Here is a 21,252-nt window from a genome sequence, read left to right on the forward strand (position 1 = left end):
TGTTGCTGATCCTTCCCTGCTGAAGGCCAGCCAGCTCCACCTTGGGAGCAAGAAGTGACCTTTCAGCTGGAAGGGGCAGGAGCCAGGGACTCTCCGAAGGAACTGGTTAGGCCGGTCTGGATTCTGGAGACTTCTAGGAGTCATCTTGCCCTTCCTCCACCGGAGGGACTGGGTACCCCGGATGGGGTTTGCTGGGCTTGTGATTTGCAGTAAATTGAAACCCTGGGGTCCTAGGGCAAGCTCTGAGTTAGTGTCTCAGTCTCCCTGAGGTCTCTGCAGATGTGCTACCTGTCTCTCAGGCTGGGCAGGTGGGTTTGTGTGTGCCTGTATGTGTGTGTTTGTGTATGTGTACATGTTTTGTTTGTGCATGCACGTATGTTTGTATGTACATGTGTGTGTGTGTGATAGTAAGTTCTATTTTTAAAAGGTTCATTTAAAAAAAAAAGGTTCATTTATGTTTTTCCTCTCCTCTTCTCTCTCTCTCTCTCTCTCTCTCTCTCTCTCTCTCTCTCTCTCTCTCTCTCTGTATGTGTGTGTGTATGTACTCTGTTGATCAGAACCCCCAGAGACCAGAATAGGGCATTAGATCCTTAGAACTGGAGTCCCAGGCAGTTGTAAGTCACCTGAGGTGGGTGCTGGGAACCGAGTTCAGATCCTTGAAAGACCTGGAGGCCAAACCTCTGCAGCCCCTATTTCTCCACTTTGGGAAAAAAAAAACTTTTATTTTTTATTTTTCATTACACGTATGTGTGAATACCTATGTGTCTGTATATATGTGGGTTTGTGCACATAAGTGCAGGTGTCCAGGGAGACCAGAGGGGTTTTGGATCTCCTGGAGTTGGAGTCACAGAGGCTGTGATCTACTCTGGGAACTGAACTTCAATCCTCTGTAAGAGCAGTAAGTGTTCCTAACTACCGAACCATTTCTCCAGCCCCTGTTTAACTATTAAAGATTATTATTTTTTTATGTGTATGAGTGTTTTGCCTACATATATGTCTGGGTGCCATGTGTGTAGTGCCCCAGAGGCTAGAAGAGAGTGTCAGATACCCTGGAACTAGAGTTAGGGATGGTTCTTAACTCCATGGGAAGGTCAACTAGAATCGTTGGGTCACTGAGATTCCCATGTGAGCTCCCATGGAGCAGACTTGACTCCAGACTGGACTTCAGCCAGTGGTGATGGTTAAATCTGGTGATCGATCCCTTGCCTGGTATGGGGCTGTGTGTTCTAGGTAACAAGGACAGTTTGTGCAGCAACTCAGAGGTGGTCACAGCTCAGTGTTTGAAGAGTGCCCGAGGCCCATGCGGCTAAAGGAAAAGGGACCGGGGGTGGGGGGTGGGGGGGTGGAAGTGTTCCCTCTTGTGTTCTGGATGGCAGCGTTTGGGCGGGGGATGGGGCTCCAGGAAGCCATTGATGTGAAGAAAGTTGGAACGGAAACATCAGGTAGGCATTGTGAAGTCAACTCTGGAGCTAGGGCCGGGGTGTGTGTGTGTGTGTTCTGATGGCTTTTTATTCTTAACACACCTAAGGTCGCTTGGGAAGAGGGCGCCTCAATTGAGGAATTGCCCAAGTCAGATTGGCCTATGCGGCCATGTCTGTGAAGGACTGCCTGGATTGATGATTGGCATGGTAGGGTCCAGCCCACTGTGGGCAGCACGTCCCAAGGCAGGTGGGCCCAGGGTTTTTAAGAAAACTAACAGCGTGAGTCAGTGAGCAAGCCGGTTAGCAGTGGCCCCTTGGTTCCCGTTTCAGTTCCTGCACATTCCTATCCTATTTCCCTCAAAGATGACCCCTGACCCGGAAGTGTAAGGTGAAACAATCCCTTTCCTCAAAGTTGCTTCTGGTCAGAGTTTTTTTTATCACAGCAACAGAAGAACAATTAAAACAGGGATGTTTCTGAGACTGGTCATTGACAGGGAGGGCAGGGAAGATGTGGGGCTTCAGCACCCTCTGGGGAAAGTAGAAGAAGGCCAGGGCCCCAGCCCAGCACTGAACATGGGTGATGAGAGCTGTGACAGAGCTACCAGCTAGCCCCAAATGGTGATAGAAGGGGGCCCACACTGTGAGAGGGAGGCTAGACAAGGAGGGACCTCGAGCTGGCTCCTGCCAGTCAGCCCCATGGACTTCACCCACTCCCCCACCCAACCCTCCCCCCACTCTCACCTGGATCTGGATTCTGGTGACTTCCTATATCTCCCCCTGGCCCAGTGTGTGCCTCCTGCCAGGCCCAGGCCCATGTGGTATTGGTGTAATGAGCAGCAATGAGAAGGCTTGCGGCCATGAGTGTAGCTGAGACAAAAAAATGGCCCCTGGCTGTGGTGTGTCTGAGGCGCGTGTCTCTTTCTTTCCGAGCCTTGGAGGGCTGGGCGTAGTGGCATGGGGCCCCTCTCCTGAATTCGGAGAGAGCCAGGAGGTGTGCACATCCCCGAGCTCTTTATATGTGTGTCCCCCCTCCCCTCTCCGGCTGTGCTGGCTAAGGTAAATCCTGCATTAATTTGCCCGAAGTAAGTAGGTTCTACATTAAGATAATTGCTATAAGGGTCTGTTTGTGTAATATGCAAACACATTTTGACAGCAACAAACCATTTTGCTGTGAATTATAAATAGACCCCTTGGGTGGTTTGGAATCTGTTTTGCATAGCACGCCTGCTGCTGGGATCGCCTGTTCTGGTCTTTGGCGCTGATGAAGACTGAAGCTTTTCCCAGCTTCATAGATGCCGCTGGCTCCCCCCAGGGATAAGTCCCCTCCTGAGGGAGACTCTGGTGCTCTAGTGGAGGCAGGGGACACAGGCAGAGCCAGGCAGGGCTGGGGGGACAGGACTAAGGCTCAGAAGCACTGAGGCGGGACAAAGGGTCTGTTTGCAGTGTGACTTGTCACTCTGGCATTTATGAGGGGCCTTGACTATGCTGGCCCTGCATGGGGTGTGGGGGCGGGTGTGCTCTTGAGCCCTTGTGAAACTTTACTCCACCAAGGGAGAGCAGGGAGTTGTGAATTTCTGGTCATCCCTAGTGGGAGCTGTGACGTCGGGTTAAGAGGATTGACCCTCCTGTGGGAAAGGGAGAATTCTTCAGAGGGAGGAAGATGGATAGAGGCCAGACAGTGCCTGTGGCCAGGGCTGAGACAGGAGTTTTAAAAACGTACATTGGTGGGAGCGGACTGAGGAGATGGATCAGTGAGGAAGGGGGCTTGCAGTGAGTGAAAGCTTGAGTTTAGGTCTCCAGCATCCGGCTCAAAGCCGGGTGTGCCCATGAACCCATAACCCCACCCCTGAGGAGAGGGGCGGAGGCAGGAGGATCTCTGAGGCTTGCTATCTGCCAGCCTAGCTTTAGGTTCAGTGAGACACCCTGTCTCTAGGGAGTAAGGCAGAGGCAGACAGGACCGCTAATGACTTCCCCTGGCTTTCATGTTTGCATGTCTGTACAACCACATGCCATATATATATATGGAGGTTTGGAGTGGTATGTCTCAGTGGAAGAGCGATTGCCTAGCATATGGTTGGTCCTGGAGTGTGTGTGTGTGTGTGTGTGATATTATATATATATTTTATATCATCATCATCATCATCATCATCATCATCATCATCATCATCATCATCATTTTCTCTACATATCGAGCTCTCCCCACGGTTCAGAACCCCAGGAGTCAGGTGATGCTGAGAGCAGTGTAGGATGCTGGGAGAGCCTTGCTTTAATTCCCACTCAATGGCTGCAGAGGGAAGGGAGCCCCTGGCCCTCCCCAGCAAACTGCCTCCTGGCAGTGGTGCAGGGCTGACTATGCAAACTTCAGAAGAAAAACAACCTGGCCTGTGCCAAGGGGTAAAGACTTTGAGCTTGGAAAGGGAAAAGATCCGAATGTTGATTGGCTAAAGCCGAGGTCAGAGGAAAAGGAAGTCTCGCTGCTTCAGAGGCCATGAGGTGGGCTCTGCACAGATACTACGGCCTGTGGATGGCGTGAGGCCTGGCCTCTCAGCCGTTACTGGTTCCTGGCCAGCTGCCTCAGGGTGTGCGTGTCCTAGGCTGTGGGCTGAGGTCCAAGTTCCTTCGCTGGCCTTTGTAATAGATCTTCCCTTTAAGGTGTAGGCACAGGGTCCCGGCCAGAGTGCCATCCCACACAAGCTAGGTCCCCAGTCATCCAGTGCGGATGATTTTGGATTTGAGGAGTGCTGCAGAGAGGGTGGTCTGGTGGAGCCTGGCGTTGGTGCCCTGTACCCAGCCAGCGAAGCAAACCTGATTCCGAGTATGCATCTGGGGCCCGGGCCAGTGGCTCTTGAGCCTAGGGCCTCAGCATCTAGAGTTAGGTGATGTGGAAAAACACTGGTGTAGGTCTGGGGAGACCGTGGGTGAGGCCGCCACAGGGTCAAGTCTCTATGTGACGTATAGGAGGGCTGAGCCATCCGCACTAGTGTAGGAAGGAACGTCACAGACAGGACTAGGAGGTGGGTGGTCCAGAACTACAGGCGCTTTAGTTAGTACGCTGTGTCTCTAGGTCTGTTGCAAGTTTATGTAGAAGGGATGCCTGGGACACACGAGGCCCCCCTTTTCTTGTCTCCTCTGGGCGTCCTACCCTTGGCCCTCTCCTGGGACCTTTGCCTCCTCTGTTCCTCCCCAGCTCTGGATGCCCTGCTTTCAGGATCTCCTGCCAACGTTGCTCTGGCAACCCCAGGAACTTGGCAGTGAGTTTAGCAACCACCCTGCCTGCCTGTCTGACCACCCAGATGGGACGAAGCTCCAGACCAGGGCCACACAGCAGCATGGTGACAGAGTCCTTCCCAGGGTACAGATGGCCAGGGCTTCAGTGAAGGAGAGGAGGCAGCATGGGGAGCGGGAAGGGTGTGTGACAACTCGACCAGGAGTCTAGAAGTATCACTGTTAACATGAGGGAGGCTGCAGCAATTAGGAACAACTAGGTCTTAAGGACCTACTCTCCCGTCAGAGGTGACCAGGTTAACACCCCTGCAGGGGCTTCAGCAGGGAGAACTCACTCACCTGGTGGAGAACTTGCAGAAGCAGAAAGCCAACAGTCATGGACAACAGTCATGGACTTCCTGTCCTGGACACTGACCTGGAGGCCATCTTGGGTTAGTGTCTGTACTTACGCAGCACAGAGCTCTGAAAAACAGAGATGAGTTGTCCCCAGGGCACGGTAGTTAAGATGGGTGCTTCCCCTCTGTTGCTACCTACTTCCAGCCCTTGCTTATATGTCTTAAATATTTCTGTAGCCTGAAGACTGGGAGGGGTGGGCTTTTGTTTTGAGACAGAGTCTTGCTGTGCAGCCCAGGTTGGCCTCACACTTACTAACCAGTAGGATGTCTCCAAGTGTACATATCCCCCAGCCATACTGCTAACAAGTTTTATACCTTAGCCTAGAGGGGTCTAGTCTCCCTGCTCACCAGAGCACAGAGTGGCTGAGGGGTCTAGTGACGTCTCCTGGCTATGGTTTTGGTTTCCCGTCTGTATTTGAAGACATGCACTTCGTCAGCTCTACTGTGTTTTAGTCAATGAAATGAAGTCTGCCTGCTGGTCTGTCTGTCCCTGTCTCTGTCTCTGTCTCTGTCTCTGTCTGTCTCTGTCTCTCTGTCTCTCTGTCTCTCTGTCTCTGTCTCTGTCTCTCTCTCTCTCTCTCTCTCTGTGTGTGTGTGTGTGTAAATCAAATGTCAGTGTCTAGTATCTTCCTCAGGCACTCTCCACTTTGTTTTCCAAGACGAGGTCCCTCACTGAACCTGGAACTGACTGAATCCACTAGCCTGGGTGGCCAGTGAGCCCCAGAGTCCCTCCTGTGCCATCTCCCCAGAGTAGGGGTTGCAAGCATGTGCTGCTGTGTTTTGCTGTTTTACCTGGGTCCCAAAGGAGCTGAGCTTGAGTCCTCATGCGTACAAACCAAGTACTTTACTCACCAAGCCATACCCTCAGCCCTGCAGTTCTTTGGTATACACGATCCTTAAAGCTTGATTTTTACTAATTCTAATTGCCAGCCAGAGGAGTCTTTCTTTTGGTTTAGTTTGGTTTGGTTTCGTTTTTCAAGACAGGGTATCTCTGTGCAGCTCTGGCAGTCCTGGAATTCACTGTAGACCAGGCTGGCCTCGACTTCCGAATTCAGAGGTCTACTTGCCTCTGCCTCCCAAGTGCTGGGATTAAAGGCCTGCACCACCACTGCCCAACTCTACCAGAGTTTTTAAATGCTTTACAGGACAGATATTAAAAGGATGGCCTGGGCCTGTTAAAACATGTAAAATAAAGATTTTTTTTTTTTTAAATTGGAGGCTGGAGAGATGGCTCAGTGTTTAAGAGCACTGACTGCTCCTCCAGAGGTCCTGAGTTCAAATCCTAGCAACCACATGGTGGCTCACGACCATCTGTAATGAGATCTGATGCCCTCTTCTGGTGTGTCTGAAGATAGCAACAGTGTACTCACATATAATAAATAAGTCTTTAAAAATTGGATTATTTTAATGTTATAAATATGAGCGTTTTATCTGCATGCACGTGTGTATATGCACGTACGTGTGTGTGTGTGTGTGTGTGTGTGTGTGTGTGTGTGTGTGTGTGTGTGTGTGTGTGTTAACTGGAGCCCAGAAATGCTGGGGTTCACATGACAGCTGTTCACCTTGGCTGCTGGCCAGAAGCCCTATCTCTGTAGAGTGTGCCTGGACTGTAGAGCTCACACCTATCTGTGGGCATATCTTCCCTTGAGCACTTCAGGGGAAGGAGTGGCAGAGTCGGCTACCCTTGTCCCTTATGCTCTTGACAAGCACTCTTTCTGCATGTTGGAGGGAAATTCAGCTCCCTTCTGTACAGCGTCCAGCAGCAGCAAGTGGTACGCTCTGGTGTTTTAGCTCTTAGGCCTGGGTGCCTGCTCTCAACAGTGTGTGTCTGGATCCCAACCCTTGATACCAGTTAGTGTCACAGTAATCAGGTCAGAGTGTCTGGATCCCAGCCCTCCAGAGTCTGGTGTTCTAGATCTCGGCCTTTGACTGCTCCCTGTAGCTCTCCTAGCAACTGAGGCCTTTGTTTTCTTCCGATTTGCACAGCTCTTGCCTCCACCACACTTGTTTTTATTGCTCCTACCCTAGCTTCTGGAAATCTCCATCTGTGCTTTTTTTTTGTTTGGTTGGTTATTTTGGGTTTCGTTGCTTGTTTGTTTTTGTTTTCTTTTGAGGAAGTATATCACCACATATCGCTGGCCGGCCGGCAACTTGCTCTGTAGATCAAACTGGCCTTGAACTCACGGGTAGCTGTCTGCCTCTGCCTCCCAACTACTGAGATTTAAGTCATGACCTACCACCCACAGCTCCAGATGCCCTCTTATTGCTACTCCCATTGCCACGGCTGCTATTCTTCCGGTTATCCGTTCAGCGGGCTTTATCTATAACTCAAGTCAGACAAGACCCCAGTATGGAGACAGGAGATTGGCAGGAAGTCCCACCCCTAGCTAAGGAACTGTTGGCAACTGATAGTTGCTAGGAGAAGAAGAGTCAGGTTTTTGTTTTTGTCTTTAAGAATGTAGCCCTGGTAAGTGGACCGTGCTCCAGTGGAAGGCTGTGAATCCAAGAATCCATGGGCAGCACAAGTTTGACTTCCGTGGGTTTAGAAAAAGGAAACAGAAGACAGGAAGTTGGGTGGGTAGGGAGGCAGGGGTGGATCTGGGAGAAGTGGAGGAGGACTTTGACTGTGATCAAAACACATTGTGAGGAAGAACTCATAAAAACGAAAAGGGAAAAGATCAGAACTGAGAAAGCAGTGGAAAACCAGTACCAGGGGCAACACAGGAAACTGCCTTCCTCCGACTCACAAAGGGTTTCCTTCACGTAGCCTATCCATATAGCTGGAGCAGAACATTGGCCGAGAGGGTCTGGCAAGGGTGACTTTAACAAGTGAGGCAGGCCTTCATTCAAATGGGGAACTCTGCACCAGTCAAGCGTCTTCTGCTGGGTCACCAGAAGAAGTGCTGACCCTCAAGTCCTGGTAGAAATGGCTGCAGGGTCATGCAGGGTTCACGGAGGCTGTAACTGGCAGAAATCCAGGGGCAGGCTGATGAAGTGGGTGTGGCTGAACCGAGCTTTAGGAGACAGACCTGGGCTTCCGTGGCAAGCAGCGCTTCTTCAAGACCCTGCCTACCTCAGAGCAGCAGCCCGCTGGCTATTTGGCAGATAATAGTGGGGCGCACCAGGGAAGGGAGGGTCTAACAGCTACCAGCTAGGGAGTCCATGTCCCTCTGACTCTCAACATCTCAGCTTAAAACAAAAACGCCCCCGAGAAAGGATGGTTCCAACAAAAGCTAACTGTTAATGGTGTATCAATAGTATTTACTAGTCATTTGTCAATGCTTAGGTCCTTTCTTGGTGCCTTAGTGAGAATAAGTCCCCCTAACCTAGCTTGATTCCTAACTCCGTTTAATTCCTGTGTTCCCCAACAGAGCTGCAGAGACAAGGAAGCAGCAGCCACACTGGGGGCCACAGGAGGGCCCTCAGTGGTGTTCATGGCTGGCCTGGACCCCACACTGAGCACAAGTCACCCATTCTATGATGTGGCCAGACACGGCATCCTGCAGGTGGCAGGTAGGTGAACTATCTGGCTGGTCCCCAGGACTAATCGATATTGTCTTTAGGGGCTTGCAAGGTAGTGGGTTGTCACGGGCTGCCTGTCTCTAGCTGGGCTACCCGAATGAAGAACATAGAGAGAACAAGAGAACCCACCAGTGTTCCCAGACAGCAACAACAATGGTGTATGTGTCCCGAGTGCTGTCTGAACTGCTCAGGTTAGCTCCCCCCCACCTTCTTAAGTGGATGATGTCTTTAAGTGAGGACACTGCTGTGTCTCAGCCACCACAACAGACATGTGTAAAAACTATGACAAGCAGCTTGCCCTCGCAGGGTGTTAGGAGTCAGGACAAAGTTGTGCTTCATAGAAGTTAGGCCTTCGGACCTCTCAGCATGCACTTAGAACCTGACGCTAAGTCCCCTGCACCAGCTGTCATTGTTGGCTCTTTCTTCTAAGGAGCTGGGTTCCTACTGAAGTAGTAGACAAGACGTACTGTCCCCAAATAATTGAAAACCCCCAGAAACAGGAGTAAAAAATGTTCTGGCACCTGCTGGGTGTAGAATGATCATAAAATGGCTGGGACCAATGGGCACTTGGTTGTTTGAAGCTTTTAGTGTCCTTTTTTGAAAAAAAGTTTTAGACTTAGGAAGGAGGGACGCTAGATCAAATACGGAGGACATGGATCTACATATCACATACCTTCCAAAGAAAGGAAAGAAATGGTCACTTAAAAAAAAAGATTGATTTATTTATGTATATGAGTACACTGTAGCTGTCCTCAGACACACCAGAAGACAGCATTGGTCAGCATCACAGATGGTCGTGAGCCACCATGTGGTTGCTGGGAATTTGAACTCAGGACCTCTGGAAGAGCAGTCAGTGCTCTTAACCTCTGAGCCATCTCTCTAGCCCCCTAATTTAACGCTTCTTATTTAACAAGTATTTATAAGTAGAATCCTTTAGTGTGCATTTAGCCTCAGCACATGGGAGACAGAGGCAGGTAGATCTCTATGAGTTCCAGGGCTGGCAGATCTACATAAAGAAACCCTGCCCTCCTTAAAAAAAAAACAAAGGGTTGGGGATTTAGCTCAGTGGTAGAGCGCTTGCCTAGCATGGGCAAGGCCCTGAGTTCGGTCCCCAGCTCCAAAAAAAAACAAAAACAAAAACAAAAAAACAAAAACAAAAAAAAAAAAAAAAAAAAACAAAAAAACCCCAAAAAACAAAAAAACAAAACAAACAAACAAAAACCCCATAGAACAAACAAACAAACTGAAAGCAAAATTAAAAAAAAAAAAGCCTGTTTATCTTTTATTTTATGTTTGTAAGTATTTTGCCTACCTGTATATCTGTGTACCACGCATGGGCCTCATAACTCTCAAAGGCTAGAAGGGGTTGTTGGATCCTTTGGAACTAGAGTTACGGATGATCGTGAGACCCTGTGTAGATGCTAGGAGTAAACCTATTTGTTCGCAAAAGTAGCCAGGTGCTCTGAGAGACAGCTCTTAACCTGAGGCACCTCTCCAGCCTCAGAACCCATATGATTTTTTTTTTAATTTTTCAATACTTGGTGTGTGTGCACTCACTCCTGTGTCCCACACATGTGTATGTGTGGTGTGTCTGTATGCGTGTCTTTGTGCACGTATGTACAAGTGCACACATGTGCATGTGTGGCGCGTGCATGCGTGTGCGTGTGCGTGTGCGTGTGTGTGTGTGTGTGTGTGCATTTGAGACAGGGTCTCTGACTGAATTCAGAGCTTACTGACTGGCTAGACTGGCCAGCCAGCCTTCTCTGGGAATCTCCCTGTCTCTGCCTCCTCAGAGTTAGGGTTACAGATACTTGCCGTCATAGCAAGCCCAGATTCTGAGTAAGAACATTAGAGTATTGCTAAGGTTAGAGACTTGAAAATTTAGGGACCAGAAACTCGGCATGTGGTCAACCTGCACACATGTCCCTTGTACCCTTGAAAAGCATGTGTACTTTACACTTTACATGTGCTGGGAATGATATTGTGCCTTTCAGTGAGGTTAGGTTGGTTAGTGGTGATGTCATTCAAAATTTCTGCATCTTTGTCCTGCTTTGTGTCTACCTAGCACAGGAATTTCTAAAGCTCTGGAAAGTGCACTTGTTTGTTTGTTTGTTTGTTTTAAGTGGACATGACTCCCATTGGTTCTGTCCATCTTTGCTCCTTCTGGGTTTTCTGTTTTTCCACCTTAATATTATTTATTATTATTGTTGGGCTGTGTGCATGCCACAGTGTGCACACGAGGTCAGAGGACGATTTTGTGGAATCAGTTCTCTCCTTCTTTATGTGGGCTCTGGGATTCGAACTCAGGTCATCAGGCTTGCGCATGAACTCGGTACCCGCCGAGCCATGCCACTGGCCCCAGAAGAAAGAGCAGCGATGCAGCCTTTCTGCTGTGGAGTCGGTTTGAGAAAGGATCTTCCGTAGCCCAGCTGGAACAGGCGCTGGCTGAGGCCAGGGAAGACCTTAAACTTCTGAGCCCCTGGAGCAGCCAAGATGGCAGTCTTTCCTGTATACCACCACCCCAGGTGAAGGAGGTGCTGGGGAACTGAACCCAGGGCCTTTGGTGTGTTAGGGGGCACTCTACCTACTAAGTGACATACTAAGCTTGTTTTGTTTTTGAGATAGGGTCTCCCTTTGCTAGCCTCCACCTGAGTGTCTTTTTCCCTCAGTCGCCGCCTGAACACTGGATTATGTGTACCCATCCTGGTCCCTGCCCTGTGTGTGAGGTTTTGTGATGAGTGTTGTATATTTGGGGTTATTCTGTCCGAATGATGTGTTGTCAGTAATTCCCCTTTATACCTTCTAACACTTGTCTTTTTTGTTTGGTTGTTTTTGAGGTGGGATCTCATGTAGCTCAGGCTGGCCACAAACTAGACAGCCAGGAGGACCTCAAACTCTTACTACTTCTTCCAGATGCTGGGGTCACAGGCCTGCACCTCCAGCCCTCTCTCCCCCTTGCTGTAGAGTGTGATTTTCCTCACCAAGACCCCACCTAGCTGTCTCATTCTGGGAGGAGGCAGATGTGCCTCTCCATTCTTTCTCTTCCAACCTGAGTGTCCACACACATCTCTAGAGAACATGTTGTCCAGGGTCTTTAACACTTTTGGGAGAGATGGAAACAGAATGGGAAGCCTTTTCTCAGGGCCTTGTCGGGCGTACTGAGGAGTCTGCGCTTGGCCATGATAGCTCCGAGGCCACAACCAACTTTGTTTTTCTTTCTTTTTCCTTTTTTCTTTTTTTTTCGGAGCTGGGGACTGAACCCAGGGCCTTGTGCTTGCTAGGCAAGCGCTCTACCACCGACCTAAATCCCCAACCCACAACCAACTTTGTGATTGACAGTTATTCTTTTTTGCTGAGGAGGAGAGTGCTGATGGCAGAGGTGTGTGAGTGTGTGTCCTTGTGTGTGTGTCCGTGTGTGTGTGTGTGTGTGTGTGTGTGTGTGTGTGTATCTATGTGTGTCTGTGTGTATCTATGTGTATGTTTGTATATGTGTCCATGTGTATGGTATGTGTGTATCCATGTGTGTGTGTCTGTGTGTGTGTGTCTGTGTGTCTGTGTGTGTGTGTGTCCGTGTCTGTGTGTGTGTCCGTGTGTGTGTGTCTGTGTGTGTCTGTGTGTGTGTCTGTGTCTGTGTCTGTGTGTGTCTGTGTGAGCATTTGCATGTGAGTGCAGGTGCCCACAGGCTAGAGCATCAGATAGCCTGGAACTGAAGTTACAGGTGGTTGTGAGCTACCCAACATGGAAACTAGGAGCTGAACTTTGGTTCTCTGCAAGAGCAGTCAAGGCTCCTAACCATTAAGCCTTCTCTAGCCCAAGAGATGGTTGTAAAGTGTTGAGCGGGAGGCTGAGCTGAGCTTCTGGACTGAAGATGAGGTCGTTACAGCGTGGGTCAGGTCTCTGGTGTGCAGAAAGACACTGTAAGAGAAGATGGTGTCGTTATAGTGTGGGTCAGGTCTCTGGTGTGCAGAAAGACTGTAAGAGAAGCGACTTGTCTTTCTTGGCCTCTGTCCCGCCTGCTCTGCTGGCAGATGCCCCAGCGCTGGCTTCATTCACCGTGAGATATCCCTGTGGTTTGTTATGGGTCCTTCCGTGTCATGAAGGGTTTGCCCTAGTTTGATTTCTATTGCTCTGATAAATACCATGTGAGGAGGGCTTATTGTATCTTATAGGTTAGAGTCCATGGTGCAGAGAAGTCAGGCCTGGAAGCAGGAACTGGAGCTGAGGCCATGGAGGAACACTGCTTGGTCCTTCTGCCCATTTAGTCCGATCAGCAAAATGTCATCAGTATAGTGGACCAGTATGATATTTTGTGGAAGAGATGACGTAGAACTGTAAAAGTATGAAACAAAGAGCTCCTGGAGGTCCCTGGGACATTTGTGATCAATAGGTGCATACCTTGTAGCAGGATATATGCTAATCTGTTCAAGCAAGGACACCATCTCTGGAAGCGAAGTCACTAGACTAGGTTCCCGATAGTCAGCTATCATTCCCCATGATCTGTCTATCTTCTGCACTGGCCAGGTAGGAGGGTTAAAAGGAGATGGATGACATGGGAGCCACCACCTTCCAATTTCTTGATGGTGGCACTAATTTCTGTCATTCCTCCTGGGATACAATATTGTCTTTGGTTTACTACTTTCTTTGATTAAGGTACTCCAATGGCCTTCATTTAGCTTCCGTAGGTCAGGGAACCAATGAGGAAATTCCGCCAACTTCTAAGTATATCTATCCCAGTTAAATATAACTGGAACTGGGGAAATAATCACATGATGAATTGAGGGGACCCACTGGACCTACTGTGAGTAGGACTTTAGCCAGAACTCCGTTGATCACCTACCTGACCTCCATATGCCTCTACTTTAACTGAAGGGCTTATTCTGGGGAAGAATTTTTAAAACCAGTTTCCTAGGAGTGTTTGGAAGGAGAGGGACAGAAAGAGAGAGAGTGAGTGTGTGTTCGTGTTATGGGGTTCTCCTGGCTTCTGAGTGTAGAAACCCCTGTTTGCAGCAGTAGAGGACAGCTGTCTTGTGCCTCCTGAGCTGGGCCGAGACACCCTATCCCCAGCCTGCAGAAGTAGCATCTCCTGCTGGCCTCAGTGAACATTGGCTAAGTCATCTTGAGATCAGGCAAAGGGAGAAGGAGAAAGAAGCCTCCAAAAAGAAGGTGTTGCTGACGAGCCTGGGTATCACAGGTGGTAGCATGGAGCTGCAGGGGAGGGAGGACAGAGGCGCTCTGGTGCAGGGAAGCAGAGGGTGATGGGAGGAGCCACAGATGGAGGCTGTTTCATGGGACCCAGGCCTTCAAACTGATGCGGTAGTTTGCTGAGTCTAATCTGACTGGGGGTCGAGAAGAGCCCCTTGGGTTCTGACCTTGCTGGGCTAACCCCACTTTCTCTGTGCCATTTAATCATGGTGTCTTTTGGAGCGGACGTACTGTGACTCTGAACATCATCTGAGGGATTAGTGGGCCTCAGGCGTGGGCTACAGTCGGCACTGGAACCCAGTGGCCCAGGCAAGAAGACCCAGTTTGGAAGACTCACTGTTTCCTGCTGTTGTGCCCAGAGCCCATGCCAGACAGGGGAGGGGACTATGCGGTTGGTTAGAGCATAGATCTCTGAATAAACAGAGGCCTGGCCAAAGGTCTTAAGGAGAGGGAGATGAATGGATGCTGTATCTGCAAGCAGATTGTTCTGGAATCTTAAACACCACGCAGGCTCTGGAGCTTCGCAGAGGAAGTACGGCGTGGTGCTGCACGTAACAAACAGCTTTCCAGCCGCAGAGGTGGGAACAAAGCCCACCCGGGCCCACACAGTGAGCGCGTGCGATTCGGGTTTATTCTGGTTCATTATCTTTCCAGGCATTCGTTCTTCTGTCCTGCATCACGTTTTGGGGAGTAAGGGAGGAGAGACCCGGAGAATGGCTATAAATATTCCTTTAAAACACAAGCGAGTTTAAGAGAGGTCTCCTTCTAGAAGGGGGCTTTTGTTTTCTTCTGGGTCCTGGTCCTTCAAGCAAGCAATCACCGATGATTGGAGCTGCAGGGAAGGAGATAGGCAGCAGCCCACAAGGGAGCTGGAGGGCTCTCCTCAGACTTCTCTGGGAAGAGTCTCGGCTTAGACATCCAGCCTGCTGGGTTCCCAGAGGCTCCTGGGATGAGGCCAGGCAAAGGGAGAAGGAGAAAGAGGCCACAAACAAGAAAGTGTGGCTGAGGAGCCTGGACATCACGGGTGGCTGCATGGGGCTGCAGGGAGGACAGAGGCGCTCTGGTTCAGGGAAGCAGAGGATGATGGGAGTCACGACTGGAGGCTGTTCCGTGGGACCCAGGCTTTGTGTGTTGAGAGACCGGCAGACTAATGCTGAGGTCAAGTGAGCGGCTGTGGCCGTGTGTCCTGGTCCTCGTATAAACGAGACAGGATGTGGGATAGAACATCCTGAGTTCTAAGTAGAGACATGTGTGCCCTTCCTTCTGAGAATCGAGATTGGGTTGGGGGGGTAGCCTGAGGTTCAGTGTGGCCCCCCACACCCCAGGAGGGGACAGGTTCAGTCACATCACAGCGGTGTCTTCTCTGGCCTTTATCTCCTGGATCCCTGTATGTTGTAAGATGAATAACACAACAAATTGTTTTATTTCTCACCTCGGTCTGTGCAAACTAACTGTAAATGAGTCCATTTCCCTCCACTGAGTTCTGTTTCCTAAGACCCTCTGGAACACAGAGAAACTAAGATTATGAACCCAAGTGACAGGTAGTGACACTAGGGCTGCTGGAACACAGGGCCCCAATCCTAGGAGCTTCTAACAGTAGATATTCAGTCTCATGGTTCTAGGTATGGGTGGGTTGGTTACTCCCAGAGGCTCTGGGAAAATCCACCCCAACCTTCCAGCATCTGGAGTCCCGGGGTTCCTTTGTACCCCATGGCCTTTGCCTATCCCTACACTGCCCACCTCCCAGGCCCACGGCTGGATTCTCTCCTGCCTCTTTGTTCTAAATCCAAGACGGCACCATCTTGAACTTTAACCTAATTAAATCTTTGATGACCCTATTTGCAAATAAGGTCACATTTAGAGGCTCTAGGAAGTCATGAGTTAGGCTTGGGGGGTGGAAACGGTACTCAACCCAAAGCCACCTCCATAACGTCTTTCCCTAAAGCCTATCAGAGATGTCCACTCAGGGGCGGCACTGCCCGGTGCAGTGTAATGGAAGTGCAGTGTCTACTCTGCCCAGCATGGTGGCTTCCCGACACGTGTCACTGCCGAACCTGAAGTGTACAGTGAATTCCCTGAGGGTACGAGGTCCCCATGGCAGCCAGCAGCCCTTGTACACACCTTGGCCCCACAACACACGCCCAGCTTCTCAGTCCTGTCCTGTTGATGTGTGCATGGGGTGCTGTGTTCACAGATGTGGGGCACAGTGTGGAGGGCCAGGGGGCAGCAGCTCGGAAAGAATAACAGGCGGGTTGACTCAGGTCAGAGGACTCGGGAGGGGTGACATCCAGGGCTGGAGCAGGAGGATGATTTCTATGAAATGAAAGCCAGATGTGGCAGAACAGACCTATATAATTCTAGGGCTTGGGGACTTAGGAGTGTCAGAGGTTCCGGGGAATGAAGCCTGACCTTGACTTTCAGCCTCTATGCGAGAATGGAAATATATACACACCTTACAACACATACAAAGATGAGAAAGGTTTAAAAACTGAAGTTTAAAAAATTAAAAAGAATTTTTTTTTAGGGCCTGGAAAGATGATTCCGTGGTTAAGAACGTTGAGACAGGGAGTTCGATTCTCGGTGCACACATGGAAGCTTGTAACCATTTATAACCCCAGGGGATCTGACGCCCTCTTCTGGCCTCTGTGGCACTGCAGACACATGACACACAGAGACACACATGTAGGTAGAACAACCATACGCATAAGGTAAACTAATTTAGTTTTCTTTTGCTATCTTTTTTAAAGATTTATTTGTTATGTATACAGCATTCTGCCTGCATGTGTGCCTGCAGGCCAGAAGAGGGCATCTGATCCCATTACAGATGGCTGTGAGCCACCATGTGGTTGCTGGGAATTGAACTCAGGACCTCTGGAAGAACAGTCAGTGCTCTTAACCACTGAGCTATCTTTCCGGCCCAGTTGTGTTTTGTTTTTAAAGCTGGTTGGCATATTTCTTTTCATTCCTTTGGTGACTGCCATTGTGAGGTGGATTTATGAGTTGCCTGGTTTAAATTTAGGTGTGTGTGTGTGTGTGTGTGTGTGTGTGTGTGTGTGTGTGTGTGTGTGGTGTGTGTGACTTGTGACAGTTGGTTCTTTCCTTCCATCAATGTGGGACCCAGGATCAAATTCAGCCTTGATGGTGGGCCTCTGACCCACTGAGCCATCTCAGTAGAACACCCCCCCCTTTGCAACAAGGTATGAATATGTAGCCCAGGCTGGCCTGGAATGGGAAATCCTCCTGAGACCGGGATGAGAAAAAAATAAAGGGACAGAGAAGGGAGAGATGCTCTCAACCTGGGATCCTGTTTGTGCTTCTTGCTAACTCTTGGTTCAACATAACCAAAAGACTATGCCACACCCTTTCTCTCTGTCTCTGTCTCTGTCTCTCTCTGTCTCTGTCACTCACCACACACACACACACACACACACACACACACACACACACACACACACACACACGTGAAAGGGACAGAGAACTCTAAGTGAAGGCCCTTGCAGCCAGGTCTCCTCTGTTTTTGAACCCTAGGGAGCTGGTCTCTCCCTTGTGTCCTGGTCCTCAGCACATGTCCCAGTTGTACTCACCTGTGTCCTGTGTTCCCCTGTAATAAAGTGTCAGGGCAGAGCTGTGTGGGAAACAAATCCAGCTCGCAGGAGCTGTGACATACGCTGCTGGCCCTCAGCATCGTTTGTCGCTAGTCCCGACCCTAAGTCTTCCAGTGTGCACGCTGGGGTTCCGTAGAGATAGAAAGAGCTGCCCATAGGGCTCATGGCCTGTAGTGTATGCAGTGTTTGGGACCTCAGCAGTTACCTTCCCTCTGGAGAGAGGCTGTGTGGTCTAGCTCACTAAGTGTCACTCTATGCCTGGCATGAGCCTGGGCTCAGCGGATAGGACATGAGAGCCATCTGAAAGGGCTCCTGTCACCAAGGCTACCATGGCTGCCACAGTATCGGTTATATGCTGGGGACAGCTTGTTTCTTTCCTAGCCAGCTGAGCTGTATGTATCTCTCTGAAGCGGAAGACCATCCCCTGTCCTGGGTCCAAGGAGACCAGAAGCTTCAGATCTGGTGGCTGTTGACAGTCCTCAGAACACGTTCGTCCCCAAGGTCTAATGGCAGTCTTGTGTCCCAAGAGCTGATCACAGCACAGGGTGACTTGGCCTCCTGTATTGGATGTGTGGTCCCGTCCCATTCAGGGACAACTGGCCCCTGACCCCTCTGGCTTTCTCTAAGACTCAGAGTCCTCGGAGAATACTGAGGGACACTTTTGTAAGAAAGAGGCAGCCATATCCTGTACTTTGAAGTCAAATGTGGCAAAAATTAAACCCAATAGATGCCACCCGTGGGACCTGGCAGTGCTGACCTAAGCCGGCAGCTCCAATGTTCCACCTGTTAAATGGGAGTGATGGACAGTTGGAAGGCTTTCTCAGGAAATGTGTCCGTCACATATCCCCCCTGGGTGTCACCTGAGCCCCAGTCCTAGGCATCCTAGCTGTTGCTCAGTCTGGCTTGCTCTGGCCACTAGGACTTATGACTGAGGAAATCCAGCCCAGTGGCTGGAGGCTCACACCTTTGTTCCTCCAGGGGATGACCGCCAGGGGAGACGCATCTTCACTTTCAGCTGCTGCCGGTTGCCACCCTTGCACCAGCTCAACCACCAGCGTCTGCTGGAGTAAGTACTCTGTTCTCTGCCACATGCCTCTGCCTCCCAACGTGGTCACCTTGGTCTCTGTTTCCAGTGCAGCCGTAGAGAGGCAGCGAGCTCAGGATCTCCAGAATCTACCTGATAACTATCTGAGGGAGGCTCTCACCACTAGGGCTACCAAGGCTTCACCAGCACTAGTGGAATGGTGGATGTTGGCATGAATTCCCTCTTAGCCAGCTGAGCTGTGGGCACTGACCTTGGAGGCTGGAGACAGTCCGCTCTACTGAGTGCATGGAGACTTGGTCTTCCATACCTGATGGACGAAGGCTGTCTAGAGAGCAGAAGGTGTGTTTCTGGAAATACAGTAGGTCAGCAAGATGGCTGAGGTGGGACTGTAGTGGTGAGTCAGGGCAAGGCTGATAGTTACGTGTCCCTGAGTTCGAATCTCAGCCCCTCCTTGAACGGTTTGCTGTGGCTATTATAAGTGACTGTGAATTTAGTGAACTGTCACTTCTCTGTGAAACAGCAGAACTGTATTCTATCCAGCATGGAGGTGTGCCTCAGATGTGCCCCCTTAGTGCTCCCTCCAAGGAGCAGAGCAGGTGGCTAGTCTCCTTTAGTTCCAAGTACTGAGCCAACCTTTGAACCTTTCACCGGGGCTGCATCACATCTACTCTGCCTGCACCTTCACGCAGTCTTGTCCCTCTAGGGTCTTCTCTGTGGACCCTCGAAGGGGCCTGGGTCCAGGTTTGCATCTCTTTTTTTTTTTTTTTTTTTTGGTTCTTTTTTTTTTGGAGCTGGGGACCCGAACCCAGGGCCTTTGCGCTTCCTAGGTAAGCGCCTACCACTGAGCTAAATCCCCAGCCCCCCAGGTTTGCATCTCTAAGACTTCTGGAAGCCATCCTGGCAGATCCAGCATCCACCCACCCCTTAAAACTCCAGATTCATCTGCAAACACCTTTTGCCCCCCAAATACTGGGTGGTCACGGTTTCTGGGGCTTTACTGTGGCTGTCTTTGGGGAGGTGCCATGTCCCCTTGCTAGCTGTATGACCTTGGGTCAGTGAGGTAACCTCTCACCTGAACCTCAGGTGTCACCATGGGACAAGGAGAGTCTCCACATGGTTCTGGATATGGCCTGAGCATGGCCGGCTCCTGACCCCTGCTGGCTGACCGTAGCTGCTGTTTCATGTAGAGCTAACTGTCTTGTGCCCTTCAGGTATCTGAAGTACACACTGGACCAGCATGTGGAGAACGACTATACTATCATCTACTTCCACTATGGCCTCAGCAGCCAGAACAAACCATCTCTAGGCTGGCTCCAGAACGCCTACAAGGAGTTTGACCGGAAGTGCGTACAAAGGGGGACAGGGGGGTGGGAGGACACAGGGACTGAATAGGGGTGGGGTGGGGCATGGGTTATGCAGTGAGTACGGACAGATGCTAGCACCTTATTTCAGTGATGGAGAGAGTCCATTGGGGAGAAGGCTACAGAACCTCAACACTTCTGTCCTGTTGCTGGAGGCAGACATGTCTAAGGTAGCTGGAGGATTAGCATCTGGGCAAAGGGCAGTGATTATGTTTGGGTTTTTAAGGCAGGTTCTCACCGTGTAGCCCTGCCTAGCCTGGAACTCTCTATGTAGACCAGACCTCTGCCTCCCAAGGGCTGGGATTAAAGGAATGTGCCACCATGACTAGCAAGCCACTGGTTTTTGAAGGGCGACAAAGTGAGAGGTCACGTCTGCAAACACAGGAGGCCTCCTATATCCACTGTAAACAGCCATTCACCCACATGCTGCAGGACATCAGAGAACACAGCTGTCCCTGGGGTGGGATGGAGTACTTCCTGACTTCCTGCTCTCTTAACTTGGGCCAGCCAGTGCTAGGTAGAGGTAGGAGGAAGAGGTGAAGTGGTCTTCAGATTGGAGGAGCTGAACTCACCTGCTTTCTTTCCGACTCTCAGCTGGATATGGTGGGGCCTGCCTGTCACCCCAGTATTCTAGAGGCAGGAGGACCAGAGTTCAAGGCCATCCTAGGCTACGTGAGGCTGAGGCCAGCCTGGGCTACATTTGACCATGTTTCAAGAATCAAACCCAAACAAAACAACTTGGTAAAGATTTTCCCACTCTCTAGGGATGGGAGGTGGGGGCAGTGAATGGGAATTTTTATCTTGGCTCCATAGAAACAAAACAAGTGGGTGCTTTAGGCACGGAAACCATCCAAGACTGTGATAGGTGGACGATAATGAGCCCTCTGTCCCTAGAGGCCTGCAACTGGGATTCAGCTCTGATCTGTGCTGGGAGGGCCTTCAGAAGCCTCCCACCAGACTACTTCTTATCACCCTCCAAGCCGGGCCACGCTTGCTAAGCTAAGCGTCCACTCCTTACACAGCCTGATTCCAGGAGTGCTTGCCCTGTTTGAGGCTTCGAATGAGAGCAGCTCCCTCTCCGGTGGGTGTGGAGCAGCTCCAAGCTCTCCCACCTCGTGGCCAGGGCTTTGTAGATGTGATTCAAGTGATGCTCTGGGCACATGACCTCAGCTTCAAATCTCCAGATGCCACTGGTGGCCTTGCACTTTTGGCTTCCTGCACTCTGCCAAGGGACTAGATGGCAATGGGGCACTGGCCAGCACTGACTTGTAGGATGCGCCCTCTCCTCTCTCCCCCTCCCCTCCTCCCTCTCCTCTTCCCTCTCCTCTCTTCTCCTTTTCCCCTCCTTCTCCTCTGCTTCTCTCCTCCCCTATCTCCTCCCTCCCCCCCCTCCCTTCCCTCCCCCTCCCTCTCCTTTATATCTTTCCTCCCCTCCCTCTTCTCCTGTCCTTTCCTCCCCCTCCTCTCTTTCCCTCT

At 50.5% G+C, this 21,252-nt stretch overlaps 1 protein-coding gene across 1 annotated transcript in view; it reads left to right on the plus strand.

Annotated features, from left to right (window-relative positions):
* The first annotated feature begins 8,417 nt into the window (after window positions 1-8,417).
* Arhgap8 (Rho GTPase activating protein 8) overlaps window positions 8,418-21,252 on the plus strand; it is a 36,576-nt gene continuing 23,741 nt past the window's right edge. The window contains exons 1-3 of the mRNA XM_032918943.1: window positions 8,418-8,554; window positions 18,349-18,436; window positions 19,627-19,758. Coding sequence (XP_032774834.1) covers window positions 8,476-8,554; window positions 18,349-18,436; window positions 19,627-19,758 — 299 coding nt within the window. The 5' untranslated portion in view covers window positions 8,418-8,475. The remainder of the gene's footprint in view (window positions 8,555-18,348; window positions 18,437-19,626; window positions 19,759-21,252) is intronic.

Source organism: Rattus rattus, chromosome 1 (genome assembly GCF_011064425.1).
Source record: "Rattus rattus isolate New Zealand chromosome 1, Rrattus_CSIRO_v1, whole genome shotgun sequence".
Lineage (NCBI taxonomy): Eukaryota > Metazoa > Chordata > Mammalia > Rodentia > Muridae > Rattus > Rattus rattus.